At 40.9% G+C, this 27,500-nt stretch overlaps 1 protein-coding gene across 2 annotated transcripts in view; it reads right to left on the bottom strand.

The window, feature by feature from the left end:
• The window catches only part of tcea2 (transcription elongation factor A (SII), 2), a 29,567-nt gene extending 9,722 nt beyond the window's left edge, over window positions 1–19,845 (bottom strand). The window contains exons 1-8 of one of the 2 annotated variants that reach the window (XM_061902599.1): window positions 19,664–19,845; window positions 15,835–15,897; window positions 14,252–14,357; window positions 11,466–11,526; window positions 6,231–6,346; window positions 5,038–5,092; window positions 742–898; window positions 1–79 (exon numbers count right to left, since the gene is read on the bottom strand). The exon at window positions 1–79 is cut by the window's left edge and continues 68 nt beyond it. In XM_061902599.1, coding sequence (XP_061758583.1) covers window positions 1–79; window positions 742–898; window positions 5,038–5,092; window positions 6,231–6,346; window positions 11,466–11,526; window positions 14,252–14,357; window positions 15,835–15,897; window positions 19,664–19,732 — 706 coding nt within the window. In that variant the 5' untranslated portion in view covers window positions 19,733–19,845. The remainder of the gene's footprint in view (window positions 80–741; window positions 899–5,037; window positions 5,093–6,230; window positions 6,347–11,465; window positions 11,527–14,251; window positions 14,358–15,834; window positions 15,898–19,663) is intronic. The other variant, XM_061902600.1, reaches the window with a different exon arrangement.
• Between the last annotated feature and the right edge of the window lie 7,655 nt (window positions 19,846–27,500).

The raw sequence follows: 27,500 nt of genomic DNA, 5'->3' as shown, positions 1-27,500 counted from the left end.
CTCTGGACAGTTGATGCTCACGAATGGACTCTTTGGTCAAAGTTTCTCTCATCTGCTTCATCTCAGCACTCGCCATCTCCTGCGCGCACACGCACACACACACACACACACACACGTGTACACACACACACACACACACTTGTGGTCAAAAGTTTACATACACTTGTAAAAAAACAACGTCATGGCTGGATGGATGTTTGGAGGAGAAAAGGTGAGGCCTTTAATCCCAGGAACACCATCCCTACAGCCAAGCATGGTGGTTGTAGTAGTATTATGCTGTGGGCCTCTTTTGCAGTTGGGTGTTCCAACAGGACAAAGACCCCAAATACACGTCAAAAGTGGTAAAGGAATGGCTAAATCAGGCTGGGATGAAAGTTTTAGAATGACTTAAAGTTGTGGACAATGCCGAAGAAACAAGTCCATGTGAGAAAAGCAACACATTTAGCTGAACTGCAGCAATTTTGTGGTGAACAATGTCAGCAGAAGCTTGTGGATGGCTACCAAAAGTACCTTGTTGCAGGTAAACTTGCCAAGGGACATGTAAGTAAATATTAACATTGCTGTACGTATACTTTTACTTGCTCACATGTTCAGTAGAGCCATAATAAATTCGTAAAAGAAGCAAACTTGATGAATGTTCTTTGTGCTCCAATCACTACATCACAAAAAACCGTGAGAGTTGTAGAAAGTACTAGAAAGTGAAGGCAGCCATGACATGACTTTAGAGCAGCAGGACAGTACCTCGGAGGTCATGGAAGCGATGCTCTGAGCAGAGATGTTGCCACACAGGACGTTGCGTCGCAGGTCTGGGTTCTTCTGGTCCTTCAGGTTGGAGATGCGACTCCTCAGACGAGATTTGTACTTCATGTCCGTGGACTTCATCTCCTCGAAGATATGTGAGGAGCAGCATCTCACGTCAAGGACATCACCTCACTTCTTCTTACACTTTCAACTATTACTCATCACCACTTTCATGATGACTATTACTACAACTCCTACTAGGACACATACTACTAGGACACATACTACTACTACTTGAAAACATACTAATACTACTAATATTGATACTAGAACATACTAATACTAGGACACATACTAATACTGTTACTAAAACATACTAATACTGATAATAGAACATACTAATACTGATACTAGAAGATAATTATACTTGGACACATACTAACACTACTACTACTAATACTTGAACACCTACTAATACTACTACTACTAATACTTGGACACACTAGTACTACTAATACTGATACTAGAACATACTAATACTAGAAAACATACTAATACTACTAATACCGATACTAGAACATACTAATACTAAGACACATACTAATACTACTAATACTGTTACTAAAACATACCAATACTGATAATAGAACATACTAATACTACTCCTACTACCTGGACACATACTAATACTACCAATACTGATACTAAAACATACTAATACTAGGACACATACTAATACGACTAATACTGATACTAGAACATAATACTTGGACACATACCAACACTACTACTACTACTTGGACACACACTAATACTACTACTACTACTAATACGTGCACACACTAATACTACTAATACTGATACTAAAAACATACTAATGCTAATACTTGGACACACACTAATACTACCAATACTGATACTAAAACATACTAATGCTAATACTTGGATACATACTAATACTACTACTAATACTTGGACACACACTAATACTACTACCAATACTACTAATACTAATACTTGGACACACTAATACTACTAATACTGATACTAAAACATACTAATGCTAATACTTGGACACACACTAATACTACTACTACTAATACCTGGACACACTAATACTACTAATACTGATACTAAAACATACAAATGCTAATACTTGGACACACACTAATACTACTACTACTAATACTTGGACACACTAATACTACTAATACTGATACTAAAACATACAAATGCTAATACTTGGACACATACTAATACTTGGACACACACTAATACTACTACTACTAATACTTGGACACTAATACTACTAATACTGATACTAAAACATACGAATGCTAATACTTGGACACACTAATACTACTACTACTAATACTTAGTCCCATACTAATACTTGGACACATACTAATACTACTACTACGAATACTTGGACACATACTAATACTACTACTACTACTACTAATACTTGGACAAACACTAATACTACTACCACTAATACTTGGACACATACTAATACTACTACTACTAATACTTAGTCTCATACTAATACTTGGACACATACTAATACTACTACCACTAATACTTGGACACATACTAATACTACTACTACTACTACTTAGTCTCATACTAATACTACTACCACTAATACTTGGACACATACTATTAATACTTGGACACATACTAATACTACTACTAATACTTGGGCACATACTAATACTACTACTATTAATACTTGGACACACACTACTACTACTACTACTACTAATACTTGGACACACTAATACTACTAAAACTGATACTATAACATACGAATGCTAATACTTGGACGCATACTAATACTACTACTACTAATACTTAGTCCCATACTAACACTTGGACACGTACTAATACTACTAATACTTGGACACATACTAATACTACCAATACTTGGACACAATAATATTGATACTTGGACACATACTAATACTACTACTACTAATACTTGGACACATACTAATACTACTACTAATACATGGACACATACTAATACTACTACTACTACTAATACATGGACACATATTAATACTACTACTTGGACACATACTAATATAACTACTGCTAATACTTGGACACATTAATACTACTAATATTGATACTAGAACATACTAATACTACTAATATTCGGACACATACTAATACGAATAGTTGGACACATACCAATACTACTAATACTAATACTACTAATATTCGGACACATACTAATACGAATAGTTGGACACATACCAATACTACTAATACTGATACTAGAACATACTAATAGTAATATTTGGACACATACTATTACTACTACTACTACTACTACTACTACTTGGACACATACTAATACTACTAATACTGATGCTAGAACATACTAATACTTGGACATATACTAATACTACTGATACTAGAACATACTAATACTTTGACACATACTAATACTGATACAAAAACATACTATTACTGATACTAGAACATACTAATACTACTCCTACTTCTTGGATACATATTAATTCTACTAATACTGATACTAGAACATATTAATACTAATACATGGACACTAAAACTACTACTAATACACATACTAAAACTACTACTAATACTTGGATACTAATACTAATACGAGGACATACTAGGACCCATACGTGGACTACTAATACTAAGACATATGTGAACTACTACTACTAATACCAATACTAGGACACATATGTGGACTACTAAAACTAAGACATATATGTGGACTACTACTACTAATACGAGGATACATACATGGACTACTTCTACTAATACCAGTACTAGGACTGCAAATACTAAGACACATATGTGGACTACTACTGTTAACACTAATACGAGGATACATAAATGGACTACTAATATTAAGACGCATACTTTGACTACTATTACTAATACTACTGCTAACACTAATACTTGGATGAATATGTGGACTATTACTACTAATATTTGAACTATTAGTACTATTGTTATGACATGTACTGCTACTACCATCACATTTACTACGAATATCACTATTACGACATGTACTACTACATCTCCTGCTACTACGACAAGTACTCATATTACTGCATGTACTACTACAACAACATGTCCTATATATGTATTACTATTAATACTAAATACTAGTACAACAATATGTACAATATTTAGTATTAAAACATTACTACAGTTACTACTAAATGTACTGCTACAACAATATATACTACTACTACAATATGTACTACATGTATTACTATTACCCTTCTACTACTACATACACTATCACTACTACAATATGCATTTCATGTGCTCTACTACAACTGCTCCATGTACTACCACTACATGTATTACTACACACTGTAACATTACTACTACATGTACTATTACTACTACTACTACATGTACTCAGAGACAAAAAGTGAGTTCAAAAATGCAAATCATAAATAGAAGTGTAAATAAATGTTCTTCTGTTGAGTTTTACTTCATTGGATGGAAAGACTGAAGGCTTGTGATATTCATGAAAGAAGCAAATATTTTGACTGGCTCATTAACATAAACAATAAGTTTGTTTTCACGTGAAGCGTGACAGCGATTATACATTTACATGAATCGCTCTGTAAACTAATTAAGCGGCAGCTTTGCACAATGTGTGTGTGTGTGTGTGTTTCCTCTCTGCTCTGACTGGACTGTAACTTCACGGTCATTGCACTTAAAAGCATAAGGAAAGGTGTTTAGTCCAAGACAGGGGACCGACCGCCTGTGAGGAACGCCTCATGGCCGCTTGTACGTTGAGGACATTAGAGTGTTGTGCGCTTTCACGTCTCCTAAAGTCGCGAGAGTTGTTGCAAGTGGCGTCGCCAAGAGGACTTGGAAATATTCTGGATTTAGGGAGAAAGTCCCCAAGTTGACAACACCGCTCTGAGTTGCGTGTGAGAGAGAGAAAGAGACGCCAAGACTCGCCTTAGGTTGCTTCTGATTGCTTTATATTGCGTGCTTGGCTAGGTTTAGGCACAAGAATTGATGGAGTGCTTATTTGGGTCAACACATCACGATTACTCGACAAGCGCTGAGGAAATATGTTTGCTCTGTAAAAAATATAGAGTAGAGGATGGAGAAATATGAAGAATGGGTACACGGTGCATCACTCTCACACTTAAAGTGTGAGGCTGATAATACCCGTGCACTAAAAACTGAAATAAAATCTGCTAACGACGCTAGGCTAACATTTAGCGAATGCTTATATATTTGTATACTGTATCAATTATGAAGAGTAAAAAAAGGATATGTTCCTCAATCTGGGCGGCGAGAACACCGCAGTTAACTCCGATGGTCTTGTAGTCGTCTGCAGACACAAAAGAAGTATTTTTTCTTCAAAGCTACCGTATTTCCTTGAATTGCCGCCGGGTATATAGTATGCGCCTGCCTAGAATTACTGCCGGGTCAAACTCGTTTCGCAAAATAATTAGCGCATGCTTAGCATTTACCGCCGGCTCAGTATTAACGCCGGGTCAAACTCGTTTTGCAAAATATTATTTTTATTAGCGCAAGTCTAGAATTTCTGCCGGGTCAAACTCGTTTCGCCAAATAATTAGCATATACCTAGAATTTCCACCGGGTCAAACTCGTCACGTCACGAGTGACACTTCACCTGTCATCATTTTCAAAATGGAGGAGGCTGATTTCAATAATTTAAAATCGCATAAAGGGAAGAAGATTAAGAGATATTCAGTAGGACTTAAGGTCCAAGCTATTGAATATGCTAAAAAGAACAGTAAGCAGTTATGTTTTATTAATATACCATAGCTGCGTGTGTCAAATATGAGGCGCTAGTAATCCTTCTTGCGACTACTCGGCTGCAAAAGAAGTGACAACAAGCAGCAAGAGTGAGCAGCGTGTGTTTGTTTTTTTCCTCTCGCTTGCACTTTTAACATGGAGGATTACATATCTAAAATAAAACAGTTTTCTAAACTGGACTTTCAACCGAAGCAGGAGGTAATAAAGGAAGATCTCCATCGAGAGAGAGACTTTTAAAACTGAAGAAAGATAAGGAAGACTTATAAACAAGTTATCGATGCTTTTGATCAGAAGGAGTTTTTGATTGATTGATTGATACTTTTATTAGTAGATTGCACAGTTCAGTACATATTCCGTACAATTGACCACAAAATAGTAACACCCGAATAAGTTTTTCAACTTGTTTGAGTCGGGGTCCACGTTAATCAATTCATGGACTGCGCATGGACTTCATTTATAAGTAAAGGTAAGACCATAATAACATATTTTTTATTAAATGTTCTTTTCATGATGGTATCCTTACATCACACTCAAATTTTTAAGCGCAGGCCTAAATTTACCGCATGCCTTTGGTAAGCGCCGGAGTGAGAAGAACTTTTAAATTAATTAGCACCCCGGCGGCAATTCAAGGAAATACGGTAAATCATATCACTAATTTCTAATAAAGGTAATTATTTGTTCCTTACCGTCAGTCTGCAGCGCCGTCACCAGCAACTCTCGACATTTATTGCGAACACTGTCAGTGGTGACGGGGATGGGCGGGAAGGTCGTGACGGCGGAGGGCTCAGCGGTGGTCTTACTGCTGACAGAACACACATTTTAAACACGTCTTGTATGTTCAACATTTAAGGGACTAAATTACAATAATAAACATGTGTTTTATGTACCCTAAGATTTTTTTGTTCAAATAAAGACAATTTAATTTTTTGTGGTCCCATTTATTTCGAAAAGTATCGAAATACATTTTGGTAACGGTAGCAAAATATTGGTATCGGGAACACCCGAGTGTGTGTGTTGTATTTCAGGAAGACAAATGATCACATTCCAGTGTTGCTGTGACAAAGTCTTTCATTGTTAATCACAATAAAGTCATCATGCTCCTTATTTTACTCTATAAAATAACTTTATATGTAAGTTTATTCTCAGTGAGGTACAAATGTATTTGTGTAGCATTATTATTATTTAATAGTGCGACTTTAATTCTCAAATAATATGAACATTTCTACATGTTTTAATCATCAAAATGCCAGTTTTTTCTTTTAATATAAAACAAAAATTCCCAGATAATTTAGTTTTTTCTTTCCAAAATAGTACGTTTTTGCATAAAACGCTGGGTTTTTTTGTTCATAAGATCACAAATTTGTTATTTTAGTTTTGCTTTTATCCCTTAATTTGGATTTATCTTTCCCAAAATAAGGGGGGATATTATTTGCATTAAATTAAAAAAATGTTCTCCAAAAATGATAAACATAAGCTTGTAAAATTAGTTTTTACTCATTAAAATTCTTGCTTATTAGAATTTGTTTAATTTTGTTTATTTACACATATTTTTTAAATTTCCTCCAAATAGAACAAATATATTTACAGTAAATTGCAACAAAGAGCAGCTCGAAGACCTTTATGAAGAAGAAACATCATGGACCCAGATTTCCCTCGCCCGGATGCGGGTCACCGGGGCCCCCCTCTGGAGCCAGGCCCGGAGGTGGGGCACGATGGCGAGCGCCTGGTGGCCGGGCCTGTTCCCATGGGGCCCGGCCGGGCACAGCCCGAAGAGGCAACGTGGGTCCCCCCTCCAATGGGCTCACCACCCATAGCAGGGGCCATAGAGGTCGGGTGCATTGTGGGCTGGGCGACAGCCGAAGGCAGGGCACTTGGCGGTCCGATCCTCGGCTACAGAAGCTAGCTCTTGGGACGTGGAACGTCACGTCACTGGGGGGGAAAGAGCCTGAGCTAGTGCGCGAAGTCGAGAAATTCCGGCTGGATATAGTCGGACTCACTTCGACGCACAGCAAGGGCTCTGGAACCACTTCTCTCGAGAGGGATTGGACCCTCTTCCACTCTGGCGTTGACGGCAGTGAGAGGCGACGGGCTGGGGTGGCAATTCTTGTTTCCTGTACGTTGGAGTTCAACCCGGTGGACGAAAGGGTAGCCTCCCTCCGCCTTCGGGTGGGGGGACGGGTCCTGACTGTTGTTTGTGCTTATGCACCAAACAGCAGTGCAGAGTACCCACCCTTTTTGGGAACACTCGAGGGAGTACTGGAAAGTGCTCCTCCGGGTGATTCCCTTGTCCTACTGGGAGACTTCAACGCTCACGTTGGCAACGACAGTGAAACCTGGAGAGGCGTGATTGGGAAGAATGGCCGCCCGGATCTGAACCCGAGTGGTGTTTTGTTATTGGACTTTTGTGCTCGTCACAGTTTGTCCATAACAAACACCATGTTCAAACATAAGGGTGTCCATATGTGCACTTTGCACCAGGACACCCTAGGCCGCAGTTCCATGATCGACTTTGTAGTTGTGTCATCGGATTTGCGGCCTCATGTTATGGACACTCGGGTGAAGAGAGGGGCGGAGCTTTCTACCGATCACCACCTGGTGGTGAGTTGGCTGCGATGGTGGGGGAGGATGCCGGACAGACCTGGGAGGCCCAAACGCATTGTGAGGGTCTGCTGGGAACGTCTGGCAGAGTCTCCTGTCAGAGAGAGTTTCAATTCCCACCTCCGGAAGAACTTTGAACATGTCACGAGGGAGGTGCTGGACATTGAGTCCGAGTGGACCATGTTCCGCACCTCTATTGTCGAGGCGGCAGATCGGAGCTGTGGCCGCAAGGTAGTTGGTGCCTGTCGGGGCGGAAATCCTAAAACCCCTTGGTGGACACCAGCGGTGAGGGATGCCGTCAAGCTGAAGAAGGAGTCCTATCGGGTCCTTTTGGCTCATAGGACTCCGGAGGCAGTGGACAGGTACCGACAGGCCAAGCGGTGTGCAGCTTCAGCGGTCGCGGAGGCAAAAACTCGGACATGGGAAGAGTTCGGGGAAGCCATGGAAAACGACTTCCGGACGGCTTCGAAGCGATTCTGGACCACCGTCCGCCGCCTCAGGAAGGGGAAGCAGTGCACTATCAACACCGTGTATGGTGCGGATGGTGTTCTGCTGACCTCGACTGCGGATGTTGTGGATAGGTGGAAGGAATACTTCGAAGACCTCCTCAATCCCACCAACACGTCTTCCTATGAGGAAGCAGTGCCTGGGGAATCTGTGGTGGTCTCTCCTATTTCTGGGGCTGAGGTCGCTGAGGTAGTTAAAAAGCTCCTCGGTGGCAAGGCCCCAGGGGTGGACGAGATCCGCCCGGAGTTCCTTAAGGCTCTGGATGCTGTGGGGCTGTCTTGGTTGACAAGACTTTGCAGCATCGCGTGGACATCGGGGGCGGTACCTCTGGATTGGCAGACCGGGGTGGTGGTCCCTCTCTTTAAGAAGGGGGACCGGAGGGTGTGTTCCAACTATCGTGGGATCACACTCCTCAGCCTTCCCGGTAAGGTTTATTCAGGTGTACTGGAGAGGAGGCTACGTCGGATAGTCGAACCTCGGATTCAGGAGGAACAGTGTGGTTTTCGTCCTGGTCGTGGAACTGTGGACCAGCTCTATACTCTCGGCAGGGTTCTTGAGGGTGCATGGGAGTTTGCCCAACCAGTCTACATGTGCTTTGTGGACTTGGAGAAGGCATTCGACCGTGTCCCTCGGGAAGTCCTGTGGGGAGTGCTCAGAGAGTATGGGGTATCGGACTGTCTTATTGTGGCGGTCCGCTCCCTGTATGATCAGTGTCAGAGCTTGGTCCGCATTGCCGGCAGTAAGTCGAACACATTTCCAGTGAGGGTTGGACTCCGCCAAGGCTGTCCTTTGTCACCGATTCTGTTCATAACTTTTATGGACAGAATTTCTAGGCGCAGTCAAGGCGTTGAGGGGTTCCGGTTTGGTAACCGCAGGATTAGGTCTCTGCTTTTTGCAGATGATGTGGTCCTGATGGCTTCATCTGACCGGGATCTTCAGCTCTCGCTGGATCGTTTCGCAGCCGAGTGTGAAGCGACCGGAATGAGAATCAGCACCTCCAAGTCCGAGTCCATGGTTCTCGCCCGGAAAAGGGTGGAGTGCCATCTCCGGGTTGGGGAGGAGACCCTGCCCCAAGTGGAGGAGTTCAAGTACCTAGGAGTCTTGTTCACGAGTGAGGGAAGAGTGGATCGTGAGATCGACAGGCGGATCGGTGCGGCGTCTTCAGTAATGCGGACGTTGTACCGGTCCGTTGTGGTGAAGAAGGAGCTGAGCCGGAAGGCAAAGCTCTCAATTTACCGGTCGATCTACGTTCCCATCCTCACCTATGGTCATGAGCTTTGGGTCATGACCGAAAGGATAAGATCACGGGTACAAGCGGCTGAAATGAGTTTCCTCCGCCGTGTGGCGGGTCTCTCCCTTAGAGATAGGGTGAGAAGCTCTGCCATCCGGGAGGAACTCAAAGTAAAGCCGCTGCTCCTTCACATCGAGAGGAGCCAGATGAGGTGGTTCGGGCATCTGGTCAGGATGCCACCCGAACGCCTCCCTAGGGAGGTGTTTAGGGCACGTCCAACCGGTAGGAGGCCACGGGGAAGACCCAGGACACGTTGGGAAGACTATGTCTCCCGGCTGGCCTGGGAACGCCTCGGGATCCCCCGGGAAGAGCTAGACGAAGTGGCTGGGGAGAGGGAAGTCTGGGTTTCCCTGCTTAGGCTGTTGACCCCGCGACCCGACCTCGGATAAGCGGAAGATGATAGATGGATGGATGCAACTTGTTCTTGTCAAATTAGAAATATATTTTTTCAAAATATAAACATTTATTCTTAAAATGCTAAACTTTTCCTCATAATATTGTTTTTACTTTTCACTCCAGAAAAGTGCAACTTTATTTGTATAAAAGTATTATTTTCGCTCTGTAAAAAAACTAACTATATTTACTCAAAATTTTACTGCCTTTTTTTAATCCAGTTCTTGTCATTTTTCTAATAATATTTTAGCTTTATTGCGATGAGGTGGCGACTTGTCCAGGGTGTACACCGCCTTCCGCCCGATTGTAGCTGAGATAGGCGCCAGCGCCCCCCGTGACCCCAAAAGGGAATAAGCGGTAGAAAATGGATGGATGGATGTACATGTAGTGAAATGAATTTAATGACTTAGTTGCGTAACTATTTTTCCTCAATGCAGTTTTATTTAAAATAAAATGTTTAATTATTACAAATGCAATTCTCTCAATTCTCTCTGCTAGGAAACATACATATATATATATATATATATATATATATATATATATATATACATATACATACATATATATACACACATATACATGCACATACATATATATACATATATACCCATATATATACATATACACACACATATATGCACATACATGTATATACATATATACCCATATATATACATATACACACATATATACACACACATATATACATATACACACACATATATATACACACACATATACACACACATATATATACATATACACACATATACACACACACACACACACACACATACACACACACACACATATATACATATATACATACATATACATATACATATATATATATATGCTATGAAACATACATACATACATACATATATATATATATGTTTCCTAGCAGCTCTCTGATAATAGATTTGTAATATGTGTGTATACACACACACACACACACACACACACACACACACACACAGGTGTGTTTTACTAAAAGCCCTTTAAGTGTCTATATTCCAACCTTGAGGCTAATAATATATTTACCCATCACTACTTGCAATATTACGTGAATATTTATGCTTAAAATCCTGTAACGTTGGACTTTGAAGCGTTGAGCATGTGACACACCTACCTGGTCTCAGTGCTGCGCGAGTCCTTCTTCTCTTTTTCCTCCGACTTCCCCTCTGAACCATCTGAAACGCAAAATTTTAGAAAAGGTAAAAAAAAAGGTAAAAGTTATATCATTTTAAAAAAAGCAGTGAAATTTGATGTCGCCCCTCGGGTGCAAACAATGAGAAATTGGGTGTGCCCCGCCTTCCGCCCGATTATAGCTGAGATAGGCGCCAGCGCCCCCCGCGACCCTGAACGGGAATAAGCGGCAGAAAATGGATGGATGGATGGATGGAAATACCTTGCTGAGATAGACACACTTAATTAAACATGTGTTTGCATGTTTAATTAAGATGGTCACATTTGACACTGGAACAGACTACAGTGGAACCTCCATTACCGAACTTGATTGGTTCTTGAACAGGGTGCGTGAATTGAAAAGTTTGTATAGTGAAGCCCATTTATACATAAGAAAAAAAAAGTACTGAATATCACTTTATACTGTGTTTAGGGATGCACCGATTAATCGGTAACCGAATATATTCGGCCGAATGTGGCAAAAAAAGCCACATTCGGCCTTCGGTGGAATGAGTTAAAAGCAAGGCCGAATAGTGGCGTGTGACGCAATTTTTTGACGGGGTGACGCAATCAACCAACGTGCAGTGTTAAATTTAAATTGTTTTATACATAGTTAGTTTCCTTCTTTTTATTCTGAAGCTGAAGTACTGTTATTGACAAATCTGTTCTGGCCTGGGATATGTTGTGTACCTGTATAAGTGTATGAGGTTACAAGCACACACTTAATTGAGATTTACTTGAGCCTTCTGTTTACATTATTAGCATATCTACTGTGGCTAAGCAGACTTTTGCCAAAAGGACAATAATTCATTTGTTGTGGGTTTATCCACTTTAATGCACTATTTTTTTGGTGTAATGCATGTTTTGTTTGAAGGCCTAATATAAATGAAAAACTGTGCTTTTTTTTAAAAGTAAAGGCTACTGGAATATTAAAAAATGTCAATATTCAATAAAAATTTACTTTATTTGAAAAACATGTCTAAAAATGTATTCTAGGCTATTTATGCAATATAAAAAAGTTGTGAAAAACTGCATTTATTATTCGGTATTTGGTATTAGCGCTCAAATTTTATTCGGTTTCGGCCACAAATTTTCATTTCGGTGCATCCCTAACTGTGTTCGAACCTTAACTAAAATATGGACTTTTGTCCAGTCTGAAACCTATTTTTCATATTAACACAATTCCCGTTGGTGCCCTCACGAGCAATCAGAAATCACAAAAATCCTAACTTTATTGACTATATTGCTACAGTAATAAACATTTTAAAAAGTAAAATCCACTTACAGAACAGCTCACGAGAGGGAAGAAAGGAGCAGACAGTGGGAGGTAAGGAGGGGCGGCGGGTGTATGTGTTCTCATGTACAGTTGGTACAAAATGCGGCTGCTAGACTTTTGACAAGAACAAGAAAGTTTGATCACATTACGCCTGTACTGTATATACCTTTATATACATATATACATACATATATACCTATACTGTATATACCTTTATATACATATATACATACATATATACCTATACTGTATATACCTTTATATACATATATACATACATATATACCTGTACTGTATATACCTTTATATACATATATACATACATATATACCTATACTGGCTCACCTGCACTGGCTTCCTGTGCACTTAAGATGTGACTTTAAGGTTTTACTACTTACGTATAAAATACTACACGGTCTAGCTCCATCCTATCTTGCCGATTGTATTGTACCATATGTCCCGGCAAGAAATCTGCGTTCAAAGGACTCCGGCTTATTAGTGATCCCCAAAGCCCAAAAAAAGTCTGCGGGCTGTAGAGCTTTTTCATTTCGGGCTCCAGTACTCTGGAATGCCCTCCCGGTAACAGTTCGAGATGCCACCTAAGTAGAAGCATTTAAGTCTCACCTTAAAACTCATTTGTATACTCTAGCCTTTAAATAGACTCCCTTTTTAGACCAGTTGATCTGCCGTTTCTCTTCTTTTTCTTCTATGTCCCACTCTCCTTTGTGGAGGGAGTCCGGTCCGATCCGGTGGCCATGTACTGCTTGCCTGTGTATCGGCTGGGGACATCTCTGCGCTGCTGATCCGCCTCCGCTTGGGATGGTTTCCTACTGGCTCCGCTGTGAACGGGACTCTTGCTGCTGTGTTGGATCCGCTTTGGACTGGACTCTCGCGACTGTGTTGGATCCATTATGGATTGAACTTTCACAGTATCATGTTCTCATATGTTCTCATAGTCATCAGTATCATCAGTATCACAGTATCATGTTGTCATAGTCATCATTGTCACCGACGTCCCACTGGGTCATTATCGTCACCGGTGTCCCACTGGGTGTGAGTTTTCCTTGCCCTTATGTGGGCCTACCGAGGATGTCGTAGTGGTTTGTGCAGCCCTTTGAGACACTAGTGATTTAGGGCTATATAAGTAAACATTGATTGATTGATTGATTGACTAAACGAGAGGTAGTCTTCTCCTCCACTTTAGCATATTTTTCCCAGAAAAGTCCAGTCTTATCACAATTTTGTCAAGCTTTTCAGTAAGAGCAAACACAAAATGGCTGCCAGCGGGACACCAAATGAATGTAGAGCTGCTTCGCACACGTACTTGTCACGATCTAAATGTTGGAAAACCGAAGAGTTCGCAAATAAAGTGAGGTTCCACTGAAGTTCATTTACTTTTCTACACCCCCAATGGGTGTAAATTGTTAGAAGAGACTTGAAAAAAACAAAAGTACCTATTAATTTCTTCCAGGACTTGATTAGTGCTTTGGCCAGATTCTGAACTTCCTGGTCTGAACTTTGCTTCCTCACAGCGTTGACGGACATTCCCACTCTTGTGGACTGGAAAGAGACAAATTACACCACGTTTTTTCAAATATATATTGTGTATCTAGGACTGTTTTTACCTTTTACTCTGCTTAGCATTGCTATTATCGTGTCTTTTCCTGAAATTCCTTTCTTTTAAACTTCTGATTGGCTAAAACTGTCCTACATTTAAGAGTTCTAGCGCCACCTGTTGGTGTGGCAGGCACTTGACCGGCTTTGAACACGTTTAAATGCTTACTGAAATGAGATTTTCTGATTTAAACGGGGATAGCAGGTCCATTCTATGTGTCATACTTGATCATTTCGCGTTACCATATTTTTGCTGAAGGGATTTAGTAGAGAACATCGATGATAAAGTTCGCAACTTTTGGTCGCTAATGAAAAAGCCTTGCCTGTACAGGAAGTAGCAGACGATGTGCGTGTGACGTCACGTGTTGTGGAGCTCCTCACATCTGAACATTGTTTACAATCATGGCCACCAGCAGCGAGAGCGATTCGGACCGAGAAAGCAACGATTTCCCTATTAATTTGAGCGAGGATGAAAGATTCATGGATGAGGATAGTGAGAGTGAAGGACTAGGGGAAAAAAAACGAATAATAATAAAAAAATTGAGAGGGCAGTGGGAGCGATTCAGATGTTATTAGACACATTTACTAGGATAATTCTGGAAAATCCCTTATCTGCTTAATGTGTTACTAGTGTTTTGGTGAGATTATATAGTCGTACCTGAAAGTCAGAGGGGTGTGGCCACGGGTGTGGTGACCGCCAGTGTCTCTGAAGGAAGCCACGTTTCTCGACGAGGCGAAGCGAAGGCAGCCGGTGGAAGCATCCCATGCTCGGTGGCGGCCAGTCGGAGGAGCTGCCTCTTTGACAGGTGCACGAGGAACGACGCAAGCTCTGCTCATGTCTACGGTAAAAGCCGACTTATTACCACAATTTTCTCACCGAAACCTGCCGGTTGACATGTGGTAGAGAACCATGTTCGCTTGACCGTTCTGTTCCATAGTAAAGCTTCACCTTCGGGAATGTAAACAAGGGAACACCGGCTGTGTTTGTGTTGCTAAAGGCAGCCGCAATACACCGCTTCCCACCTACATCTTTCTTCCTTGACGTCTCCATTATTAAGTGAACAAATAGCAAAAGATTCAGCAACACAGATGTCCAGAATACTGTGTAATTGTGCGATTAAAGCAGACGATTTTATCGGGCTGGAACAAAATGTCCGCTACATCATACCGACGTTTTCAACAGGATACTTTGCGCGAAATTTAAAATGGCAATTTAGTAAACTAAAAAGGCCGTATTGGCATGTGTTGCAATGTTAATATTTCATCATTGATATATAAACTATCAGACTGCGTGGTGGCTAGTAGTGGCTTTCAGTAGGCCTTTAAATGGCGACATATTTTTGGCAAAATATATGAAATGTTTTTTCTACTGAAACACACAAACATCGGGCTACAAATTGACGCCCGCCACGGAGTGTCAAACCTGCAGAGTCTCCAGACACATGGTCATGTTCTTTAGCTCCTTCAGCAGGTCCAACGATCCGTCCTGCAAAACAACGACATGTGTAAACATTCCACATCGTCTCTGGCAAAGGCCCCCGTCAATTGTAAACAAAAAACATGGCCGTCGACTGCAACAAGCTTGCATTTCTTTGCTTTTTCCATTAAAAACAATTCAAAATTATTCATTGCAATTTCCATTTAAAGACTACAATTTTGATAAATTTGTGCTTTTTTTGAAAAGGATATTTAAAATATTTCCCATACATTCATTTATATGTGGAAAACTTCAATTGTCACAAATTTTCCGCTTAACAAAGCTCATGCACAAAAGAGAATAGGACAGTGGTTCTTAACCTTATTGGAGGTACCGAACCCCACAAATTTCATATGCGCATTCACCGTATCATTCTTTAGTGAAAAATACAAAAATAATAATAATTTCAAATTTCATTGGTGCATATAATCAACTGTGCATGAACATCCCCTTGTTCAAAGAACAAAACAAACACATGAACACACAACAAATTACACATCTGCAAATCAGATGGAACATTAGAGGTAACATTGTTTGGGGGTTTCTATATTACGTCGACAGGGAGAAGTTTTTATTTACACGATGAGTTGGGCGTGTCGCCAAACCCCTAGGGTTGGATCGAAACCAGGTTAAGAAAGACTGGAATAGAAAGACTGGGCAGGGGGAAATCGGTTTTGTCAAGTTAGCGAGTAATTTGAGGACATCGAGAGGAGCCAGATGGTCAGGATGCCACCCGAACGCCTCCCTAGGGAGGTGTTTAAGGCACGTTCAACCGGTAGGAGGCCACGGGGAAGACCCAGGACACGTTGGGAAGATTATGTCTCCCGGCTGGCCTGGGAACGCCTCGGGATCCCCCGGGAAGAGCTAGACGAAGTGGCTGGGGAGAGGGAAGTCTGGGTTTCCCTGCTTAGGCTGTTGCCCCCGCGACCCGACCTCGGATAAGCGGAAGAAGATGGATGGATGGAAGCGAGTAATTTGGAGTTTTCAGTACATATTCAGTTTGGTAAAAAGGTGTATTCAATTCCCATGCACTCGTTAAATAATCAATCAATCAATTAATGATTACTTATACAGCCCTAAATCACGAGTGTCTCAAAAGGCTGAAATATACGTATAACGTGTTTTTTTGTTGTTGTTGTTTTTTTTTTTTACATGAGTCATGGCCAAATATGTACAATAGATTGCAGTCCTGTGGGAAAGACCGGAATGTTCTATATCAGGGGCGCTCACACTGTTTCTGCAGGCGAGCTACTTTTCAATTGACCAAGTCGAGGATATCTACCTCGTTCCTATTTATAATTTATATTTATTTATTCATGAAAGAGACCTTTTTGTTAACAAGTTAATGGTGTTTAATGATAATACAAGCATGTTTAACACACATAGATTCATTTCTTTCATGAAGACAAGAATACAAGTTGGTGTATTACCTGATTCTGATGACTTGCATTGATTGGAATCAGACAGTGGTGCTGATAACGTCCGCATTTTCAAATGGAGGAAAAAAAAAAAGTCCTCCTTTCTGTCTAATACCACATGAAAGTGGTTGGATTTGGCATCTCATTTGTCCAACTTGCATACTCGTTTTTAAACACTTTGTTATGAGAGTAGCATATGTGTGTGGCCCTTTAATGTCTGGCAGCAGGTGAGTGACGTCAGTGACTGTGCGGGTGGGCAAGCAAGTGAGAAAGCGGTCGCTGAGGGCGGGGGAGAAATACATTGGCATCAAACTCCGTAGCTTGCTAGCTTTCTGAGACTCTTATTTTGTTAGCACAGGCAGGATGAAACAGATCTTTTATGGTGAAGACAGGAACTGTGTAGTCGGTCTTTAGAGTTTTGACAGTAGGTACGGAGTCTCTAGAAATAAAATGTGTTTCTCTGCGTCCGCCCTGTTAGTGATTTTTTTCTTAAATATGAGCTCGCAGCAGCCAGCGTCATCTCACAAGATCCTCGGGTGCCGAGAATGTCAAACAACTGACGAAAGTGAAGTCTTGGTATGATTGATGATTGCTCATTTTTATGTCTATTTTTTAATGCCTGGCTTGAGATCGACTGACACACCCTCCGAGATCGACGTAATGGGCACCCCTGTTCAATATGACCCAAGTGGACACTAATACCACCGTAAACAACAAATAAGGCTTAATATTAGCCTCACTTTAGCAGGTTAGCCGTAAAAATAAAAAACCTGAAAAATATATTTGCGTAAGTATCGCCGCATAAAAATGACATGAAATACTTTGAACTGAAATGTGACATCATAAAATATGCTTTAAATGGTCTCTGCGACTAAAGCAGATGATAATACGCCATAAATAGTTTCGTTATTTATCGCAACTTTATGTGTGTGTTCCTTTTTGGAATGGTGTTACTTGCATTATCTACCGACTTTTAATTTACATTTTAAAATGTGTATATTAAAATAATGTTCACCATCCTAATTCAGCTGAAATATCAAAATATTGGACTATAAATTATACATGTATTATTCATATTTCATAAACTTACATTTATTTATTTTTTCTTTTTTGTTATTACTGTACGGTAACAGTTCGAGATGCTTCCTCAGTAGAAACATTTAAGTCTCACCTTAAAACTCATCTGTATACTCTAGCTTTTAAATAGACCTCCTTTTTAGACCAGTTGATCTGCCGCTTCTTTTCTTTCTCCTATGTCCCCCCCTCCCTTGTGGAGGGGGTCCGGTCCGATGACCATGGATGAAGTACTGGCTGTCCAGAGTCGAGACCCAGGATGGACCGCTCGCCTGTATCGGTTGGGGACGTCTCTACGCTGCTGATCCGCTTGAGATGGTTTCCTGTGGACGGGACTCTCGCTGCTGTCTTGGATCCGCTTGAACTGAACTCTCGCGGCTGTGTTGGAGCCACTATGGATTGAACTTTCACAGTATCATGTTAGACCCGCTCGACATCCATTGCTTTCGGTCCCCTAGAGAGGGGGGGTTGCCCACATCTGAGGTCCTCTCCAAGGTTTCTCATAGTCAGCATTGTCACTGGCGTCCCACTGGATGTGAATTCTCCCTGCCCACTGGGTGTGAGTTTTCCTTGCCCTTTTGTGGGTTCTTCCGAGGATGTTGTAGTCGTAATGATTTGTGCAGTCCTTTGAGACATTTGTGATTTGGGGCTATATAAATAAACATTGATTGATTGATTTATTGATAACAAATAACACAAGTGCTTTGTTTTAACTGAACTAAGACATTGCCCCTTTAAAATAAGACCCCATCGATAGTCCAAACACACTACCACCAAAATAAAAAAAGTTGGGTTATATTATTTCAGACAGTAATATTTCTAGAAGGTTCCTTGCGCATGCAGCTGAACTGTCCTTTTTAAATTCCACGCCATGCCTCACAGTGACAACAAAGTTCCCCTTTTCTTTTCTGAATTTGAATTTCAAACAATAAGTCAAGTTTACTGCATCTTAAGAAGGCATAAACGTACCTGCAGAAATATTACAATAAACATTTCAACTGTTCATCGTCATTTGCTCTTCATTGAAAAAACCATTAGAAAATGCAAAACAATTATTGGTTTTATTAAAATGGGTCTCAAAGTAAACATTTAGATATTGTTCTGTTTAAAAGTGATTGCAGGTGCGTAGTGGTTTGATTGACAGTCGTTTGGACCAATCACAGCTCAGCATTAGTTGCCTTTGTGACGAAGGCGTTTTTGCTGATGCCAGCTTTTTATTTATTTGTTTGTTTTTTCCTCCAGGAGGGTGGGGGCCAAAGAGGGACAACAATTCATTCACTCACCGTGTTCTTCTTGTGGACCATTTTGTCCAGTTTTTTGGCGATGCGCTCCACGTCCTGGTTCTTGGCCATGTCGAGCAAACTGTCACAGGCGGCCCTGCAGCGGCTCCATGGACGTAGAGGACCAGTTTACACCGCGGCGTGTCCTCTTTATGGCGGGGGGGTGCGGAGAGCTGCTCGCCCGAGGCATGCTGGGACTCGTAGTCCATGTCCGGGTTCCGGTTTGGCGCGAATTGGCGGCGGTTTTTCTTCTCTTCTTTTTTTTTTCTGTTTGAAAGTAAACACAAACACTTCCATCATCATGTTGTATTATTACAAGTAGTAGTATTATATTTGTATTAGTATTATTGCTATGTTATTTGTAACGTAAATATAGCTCGTTAAAGCTGCGCACTTCCGCACTCAGTCCATTTCATGTCAGTGTTTTGTTGTTTTCTGCTTAAATGTTCCCATTACAATGTAAAATATATTTAAATTTCTTTAAAATCTAGAGTAAATTAAATTTGTCACGTCCTTAGTTTAAGAAGAAGCACAATAAATAGGACATTTTGTGGTTACCAAATTATATCGACACAGAATGGACTTCCGGTTCCCCCTTTCTTCGAACATAGTTAGCTGAGTTAAACATTAAAACACGACAAATGACTTTTTCCTCACCTTCTAGAAACATTCTGAAGCAGATGTGATTCCCCAAAGAGGCTCGGAGAGACTTATGTCGTCTTAACTTCACTCAAGTCATTGAAATGCTTCCCAGGCTGTGCTGGAGATGTGACGTTCGCGAACGAACTGAGTTTTATGAACGGTTCTTTTAGGGCAGGGGTGTCCAAACTTTTTCCACCGCGGGCCGCACACTGAAACATCAAAGCAAGCGGGGGCCATTTATTTTAAAAACCAATACATTATATGTATAAAAAATATACATTTAGGCCTCCACTCAGGCTTGATCCCGGGGACCCTAAAGGGTTTTGGTAAAAAATAAAATGATGTCCTCATTTTTATTTTAGTTTGATTTTATACTTTTATAACCACAAATACATTTTATTCTTATCTAATTTCTGTGTATTTTATAGTTGAAAACACTCTCGTGCTTCCGTTGTTTTTAGATGCGGGGAAAATTCAAAAGAGTGACGTCACTTTCAAAGCATGAGGATATGGCGCCGCCTACTGGTATGTTTACAAAAAAAAACCATAAACAAATTAAAGGCAATATTTCAGAATACAGTCAATTTCTGTAAATTTGAAATATTCTGATTAGGGTCGTCTCCATACCAAAATGTGTTTCGACCACAAAAAAATCCATTATTGTCTTTACTGTAACAAAATGTTAGTGTAGATGAAACATATGTTTATTATTGTCATTTAGTCCTTCAATAAAATGTTGAACGTACTAGACAACTTGTCTTTTAGTAGTAAGTAAACAAACAAAGACTCGTAATTAGTCTGCAGTAACATATTGTGTCATTTATACACCTATTATTTTATACACATTATAAAGGACAAACTGTAAAAATGTTTCATAATATCCACAATGTTCACACGTATCCGCAATTTTGCATTTAGCATTTTTTTTTTTTTTGCACCATGACTAGGGAAGGTTGTTTGGATTGTGTCTAGGGTTGTCCCGATACCAATAGTTTGGTACCAAAATGTGATTCGATACTTGTTGATACTTTTCGGTACTTTTCTTAATAAAGAGGACCACAAAAAATGTCGTTATTGTCTTCATTTGAACAAAAATGTTAGTGTAGATGAAACATATGTTTATTATTGTCATTTAGTCCTTCAATAAAATGTTGAACATACTAGACAACTTGTCTTTTAGTAGTAAGTAAACAAACAAAGACTCCTAATTAGTCTGCAGTAACATATTGTGTCATTTATACACCTATTATTTTCTACACATTATGAGGGACAAACTGTAAAAAATGGGATTATTAATCCACTTGTTAATTTACTGTTAATATCTTCTTATTTTATGTTTTATCATGTTCTATCTACACTTCTGTTCAGATGTAATAATCACTTATTCTTCTCTTCTTTGATACTTGACATTAGTTTTGGATGATACTACACATTTAGGTAACGATTCGATACCAAGTAGTTACAGGATCACACAATAAAATATAATACCTAATACACCAGTAATAATATGGTTAAAAAATACGGATGTAAAGGGTAGGTGTCGTTCTGTTTTCTGCTTTAACATGTTCTATCTACACTTCTGTTCAAATGTAATAATCACTTATTCTTCTCTTCTTTGATACTTAACATTAGTTTTGGATGATACTACACATTTAGGTATCGATTCGATACCAAGTAGTTACAATATCATACAATAAAATATAATACCTAATACACCAGTAATAATATGGTTAAAAATACGGATGTAAAGGGTAGGTGTCGTTCTGTTTTCTGCTTTAACATGTTCTATCTACACTTCTGTTAAAATGTAATAATCACTTATTCTTCTCTTCTTTGATACCACACATTTAGGTATGGATCCGATACCAAGTAGTTACAGGATCATACATTGGTCATATTCAAAGTCCTCATGTGTCCAGGGACATATTTCCTGACTTGATAAACATACTATGCATTTTTTACAAAGAAAAAAACATTTTGTGATGCTAAAATAATATCGATGCAATCATAGTAGTATCGACTCGATACGCTCTTGTACTTGGTATCATTACAGTGGATGTCAGGTGTAGATCCACCCGTGGCGTTTGTTTACATTGTGACGGCGTTGAGCTATTGTATCCTCCTACGGTGTGTAGTGAAGCATGTTTAGCTATTCCTTGTCCTCCAGTGATAATGCTACTTGTAAGAAATTAACTTTGTCGCCATGGAGGCCAGAATTAGGGATTTAGACATAGCTAAAACACTGCAGACTGCGGATGGATGTATTTCATTGTTATAACTTCACCTTTATCTTGACTTTACACCAGAATGCATCCGTTCTCCCTTTTCTGTCTACACACTGTGTCTGCTTGTAAGTACTCTGTGTGTGTGCGCTGCCCAACATGCTCCTCTGCTGGTAAAACCAGCAATGTCATGACGTGACGTCATGCCTGCTTAAAAAACAAACAAAAAACAACAGCGAATTTCTACAGCTTGTCCCTATCGGGGGTCACAGGGGGTGCTGGAGCCTATCCCAGTTGCATTTGGACATCCTGGACAAGTTGCCACCTCATCCCAGGGTGATGACACAGATAGAAAGAAGCGGTACTTTTCAAACAGGGTATAGTACCGTTTTTGATTGATTAGTAAGGCGATACTATACTAGTACCGCTATACCGTACAACCTTAGCTTCTAGATTACATTTGAACTTTCCAACCTTGGTCTCGCCCCAATTTTGACAGGAAGTGTTTGTCCCAGTTCTCGCCGACACAATACAGGAAGTGGACTTTCCCCCGTGATCTATGGCGTCGTTCAAAGTCGCCAGGAAGCGCCCCTCCACTTCGAGCAGACCTACGGCGTCCGCGCCGGCGTTACCTGAGCGCCAGGAATTGTGTGCGGTGACGTCAGACAGGAAGTGTCCTCTCCCGAGGATGGATGGAGCCATTCTGTTCATTCCGGGCTGTTCCGGCCCGCCTTCTTCCTGTCGGCACGCCGAGCTTTGTTGGAACCTTCTGGACAGGCTCACGTGGGCCGGACGCCGGCTCACCTCATGGCGGGCAAGGATGGCGACGTCAAGCCCCCGGTTTTCTGGTTAAAGTTAACTTCTCCCTGAACTTGTGTGATTTCTACCAGCTGCGGAATTTAAAAAAAACAGTTATCGGGACGCACTTTGGACACCAGGGAAGTGAGTTATACTTATATAGCGCTTTTCTCTAGTGACTCAAAGCGCTTTTACATAGTGAAAGCCAATATCTAAGTTCCATTTAACCCTTGTTAATATTGTTGTTACTCAGCCGGAGTTTGTGGGTCTGATGGACCCCTTGCATTTTGTGGCTTTTCATGCCTCACAATCAAACACTTTTGTGTTCAAATATTGAAAGGATGTTTATTAGGATAAGGAGGACATAGTATAGGTACACAGAACATGAGAGGGTCAAAATGTGCGACAAAATGAGAGCAGACAGTGTTGATAAACAATGTTGCAACCTTGTGTGGGAACAGCAGGTGCGGAAACCCAAAAGAAGAATCCCTGTGGGATGCAGAAACTGGCAGAGAAATTTTCCGTGCAACGTTCATATTGTTGTTACTCAGCCAGCGTTTGTGGGTCTGACGGACCCCTTGCATTTTGCTGCTTTTATTAAGCCTCACAATCAAACACGTTTATGTTCAAATACTGAACGGATGTTAATTGGGATAAGGAGGACAGAGTGTAGGTACACAGAACATGAGAGGGTCAAAATGTGCGACAAAATGAGAGCAGATAGTGTTGACAAACAATGTTGCAACCTTGTGTGGGAACAGCAGGTGCGGAAACACAAAAGAAGAATCCCTGTGGGATGCAGAAACTGTCAGACAAATTTTCCGTGCAACGTTCATATTGTTGTTACTCAGCCAGCGTTTGTGGGTCTGACGGACCCCTTGCATTTTGCTGCTTTTATTAAGCCTCCCAATCAAACACGTTTATATTAAAATACTGAACGGATGTTAATTGGGATAAGGAGGATAGAGTGTAGGTACACAGAACATGAAAGGGTCAAAATGTGCGACAAAATGAGAGCAGAAAGTGTTGACAAACAATGTTGCAACCTTGTGTGGGAACAGCAGGTGCGGAAACACAAAAGAAGAATCCCTGTGGGATGCAGAAACTGGCAGAGAAATTTTCCGTGCAACGTTCATATTGTTGTTACTCAGCCAGCGTTTGTGGGTCTGACGGACCCCTTGCATTTTGCGGCTTTTAATGCCTCACAATCAAACACGTTTATGTTCAAACACGGAACGGATGTATATTGGTATAAGGTAAACAACTGTCAAGGAGGACAGAGTGTAGGTGCACAGAACATGAGAGAGTCAAAATGTGCGACAAAAGGAGAGCAGACAGTGTTGATAAACAATGTTGCAACCTTGTGTGGGAACAGCAGCTGCGGAAACACAAAAGAAGAATCCCTGTGGGATGCAGAAACTGGCAGAGAAATTTTCCGTGCAACGTTCATATTGTTGTTACTCAGCCAGCGTTTGTGGGTCTGACGGACCCCTTGCATTTTGCTGCTTTTATTAAGCCTCACAATCAAACACGTTTATGTTGAAATACTGAACGGATGTTTATTGGGATAAGGAGGACAGAGTGTAGGTACACAGAACATGAGAGGGTCAAAATGTGCGACAAAATGAGAGCAGACAGTGTTGATAAACAATGTTGCAACCTTGTGTGGGAACAGCAGGTGCGGAAACACAAAAGAAGAATCCCTGTGGGATGCAGAAACTGGCAGAGAAATTTTCCGTGCAACGTTCATATTGTTGTTACTCAGCCAGCGTTTGTGGGTCTGACGGACCCCTTGCATTTTGCAGCTTTTATTAAGCCTCACAATCAAACACGTTTATGTTAAAATACTGAACGGATGTTAATTGGGATAAAGGGGATAGAGTGTAGGTACACAGATCATGAGAGGGTCAAAATGTGCGACAAAATGAGAGCAGACAGTGTTGATAAACAATGTTGCAACCTTGTGTTGGAACAGCAGCTGCGGAAACACAAAAGAAGAATCCCTGTGGAATGCAGAAACTGGCAGAGAAATTTTCCGTGCAACGTTCATATTGTTGTTACTCAGCCAGCGTTTGTGGGTCTGACGGACCCCTTGCATTTTGCGGCTTTTAAAGCCTCACAATCAAACGCGTTTATGTTCAAATACTGAATGGATGTTTATTGTGATAAGGTAAACATCTGTCAAGGAGGACAGATTGTAGGTGCACAGAACATGAGAGGGTCAAAATGTGCGACAAAATGAGAGCAGACAGTGTTGACAAACAATGTCGCAACCTTGTGCGGGAACCCGCAGGTGCAGAAACATAAAAGAAGAATCCCTATGAGATGCAGAAACTGGCAGAGAAATTTTCCGCACGAAAAACACTGTCCGCTCTCATTCTCTCGCACACTTTGACCTCCTTTGATGTTCTGTGTACCTACACTCTGTCCTCCTTGACAGATGATTACCTTAACCCAATAAACATCTGTTCGGTATTTTAACATGAAAGTGTTTGATTGTGAGGCATTAAAAGCCACAAAATGCAAGGGGTCCATCAGACCCACAAACACCGGCTGAGTAACAACAATACGAACGTGGCACGGACAATTTCTCTGCCAGTTTCCGCATCCCACAGGGATTCTTCTTCTGTGTTTCTGCACCTACGGTTCCCACACAAGGTTGCGACATTGTTTGTCACCACTGTCTGCTCTCCTTTTTAATCCCGTCACCACTATTTAAGCCTGTAGTTGCCAGGCAGTCAGCCTGGCGACATCACATTCATGCTCTACACTCCTGACACTCTGAGTACTCTGTCCAGGTCATAGTTCATGCTGCTCTTTTCTTGCCACGTCCATTTTTTTTGTTTATTCGAGCCACAGTTTAGTGAGTTTTTTAGTTCACGTTTTCATGTTCGTAGTTTACGTTATAGTTTTTTGTTTTCTTTGCCAAGTTTTGTACCTCCGCTGTGAGCGCCTTTTTGTTTTCACTTTTTGATGGATAAATTAAAAGATTTCGTTACCTTCACGTCGTGTCCGGTTCAGTCGCTTTGTACCAGGGGAAAACAAACCACACCAAAGTCCTAGTCTTGACAGTTTGTCAACACTGTCTGCTCTCATTTTATCGCACATTTAACCCTCTGATGTTCTGTGTACCTACACTCTGTCCTCTTCCTGTGTGTGTGTGTGTGTGTGTGTGTGTGTGTGGTACACAGAACATCAATTTCCACAATTCTATTAGCACCGGGTGGGGGGGGTGTATGGTGCGTGGTGACGGAGATAGATATCTACATGAATACATATTTAAGAGTTATTTATTTCTATAGTCATATTTGAAATAGCTAGTGGTTTCCATTTGTACTCTTTCTTTTTATAATCCATCTTATGTCCATGGTACACTGCAAGTTAACCCTGGCTTTAGGAATGTGAGGAGGAGAGATACTCCTTTTTCTTATTTCATCCTGTCTCAGGCTAAGTAGAACAATAGACATGTGTATTCGCTCGGAAGGGTGGGGGCTATTGGCATATTGAAAAAGACAAGACTTCCGTACTGTTTTCAGATCAACTTGGCGACGTGATTTGAATGTGTTGTTTTTAGGTTGGTCCCTCCAAAGCTTTGGAATAAATTGCAAAATACCTATTATGTTCTGAGTGATCATTTAAACTCAGTTTATGTGTCATCAAAATAATTTGGGATTAACTAGCAACTTAAATTCCCTTGAAGGAACATCTGGTCCAAACGCAACAATTGTCATTAAATATGTATTGTGATATATGTTCTTCACAGAAAATGAGCCAAAGTCAGTGAGTCTCAGTTTGAAAAATTAATTAATTGCATCGTTTTTCTTTTCAATAAAAAATGAAAACGGGTCCCACAGACCTGAACACCACAAGGGGTTAAAGCAGTGTGGCTGGCACTGGGAGCAGGTGGGTCAAGTGTCTTACCCAAGGACACAACGGCGAAAGCAAGAATCGAACCCGGAACCCTCAAGTCGCTGGCACGGCCGCTCTACCAACCCTACGACACCAGCGAGTCCTTGTCACTTCCAGTCATCGCAACAGCCTTTGTCCATTTTTCAGCATGTCTGCACTCATTATCGCGCGTGTGTGTGTGTGTGTGTGTGTGTGTGTGTGTGTGTGTGCGTGTGTGTGTGCATATAGGTCAAGTGTGTGTGTGTGTGTTGAAAAGCCGCTCTAATCTT

The sequence above is a fragment of the Nerophis ophidion genome, linkage group LG06, assembly GCF_033978795.1.
Source record: "Nerophis ophidion isolate RoL-2023_Sa linkage group LG06, RoL_Noph_v1.0, whole genome shotgun sequence".
Lineage (NCBI taxonomy): Eukaryota > Metazoa > Chordata > Actinopteri > Syngnathiformes > Syngnathidae > Nerophis > Nerophis ophidion.
This window is presented reverse-complemented; position numbering and strand designations above follow the sequence as displayed.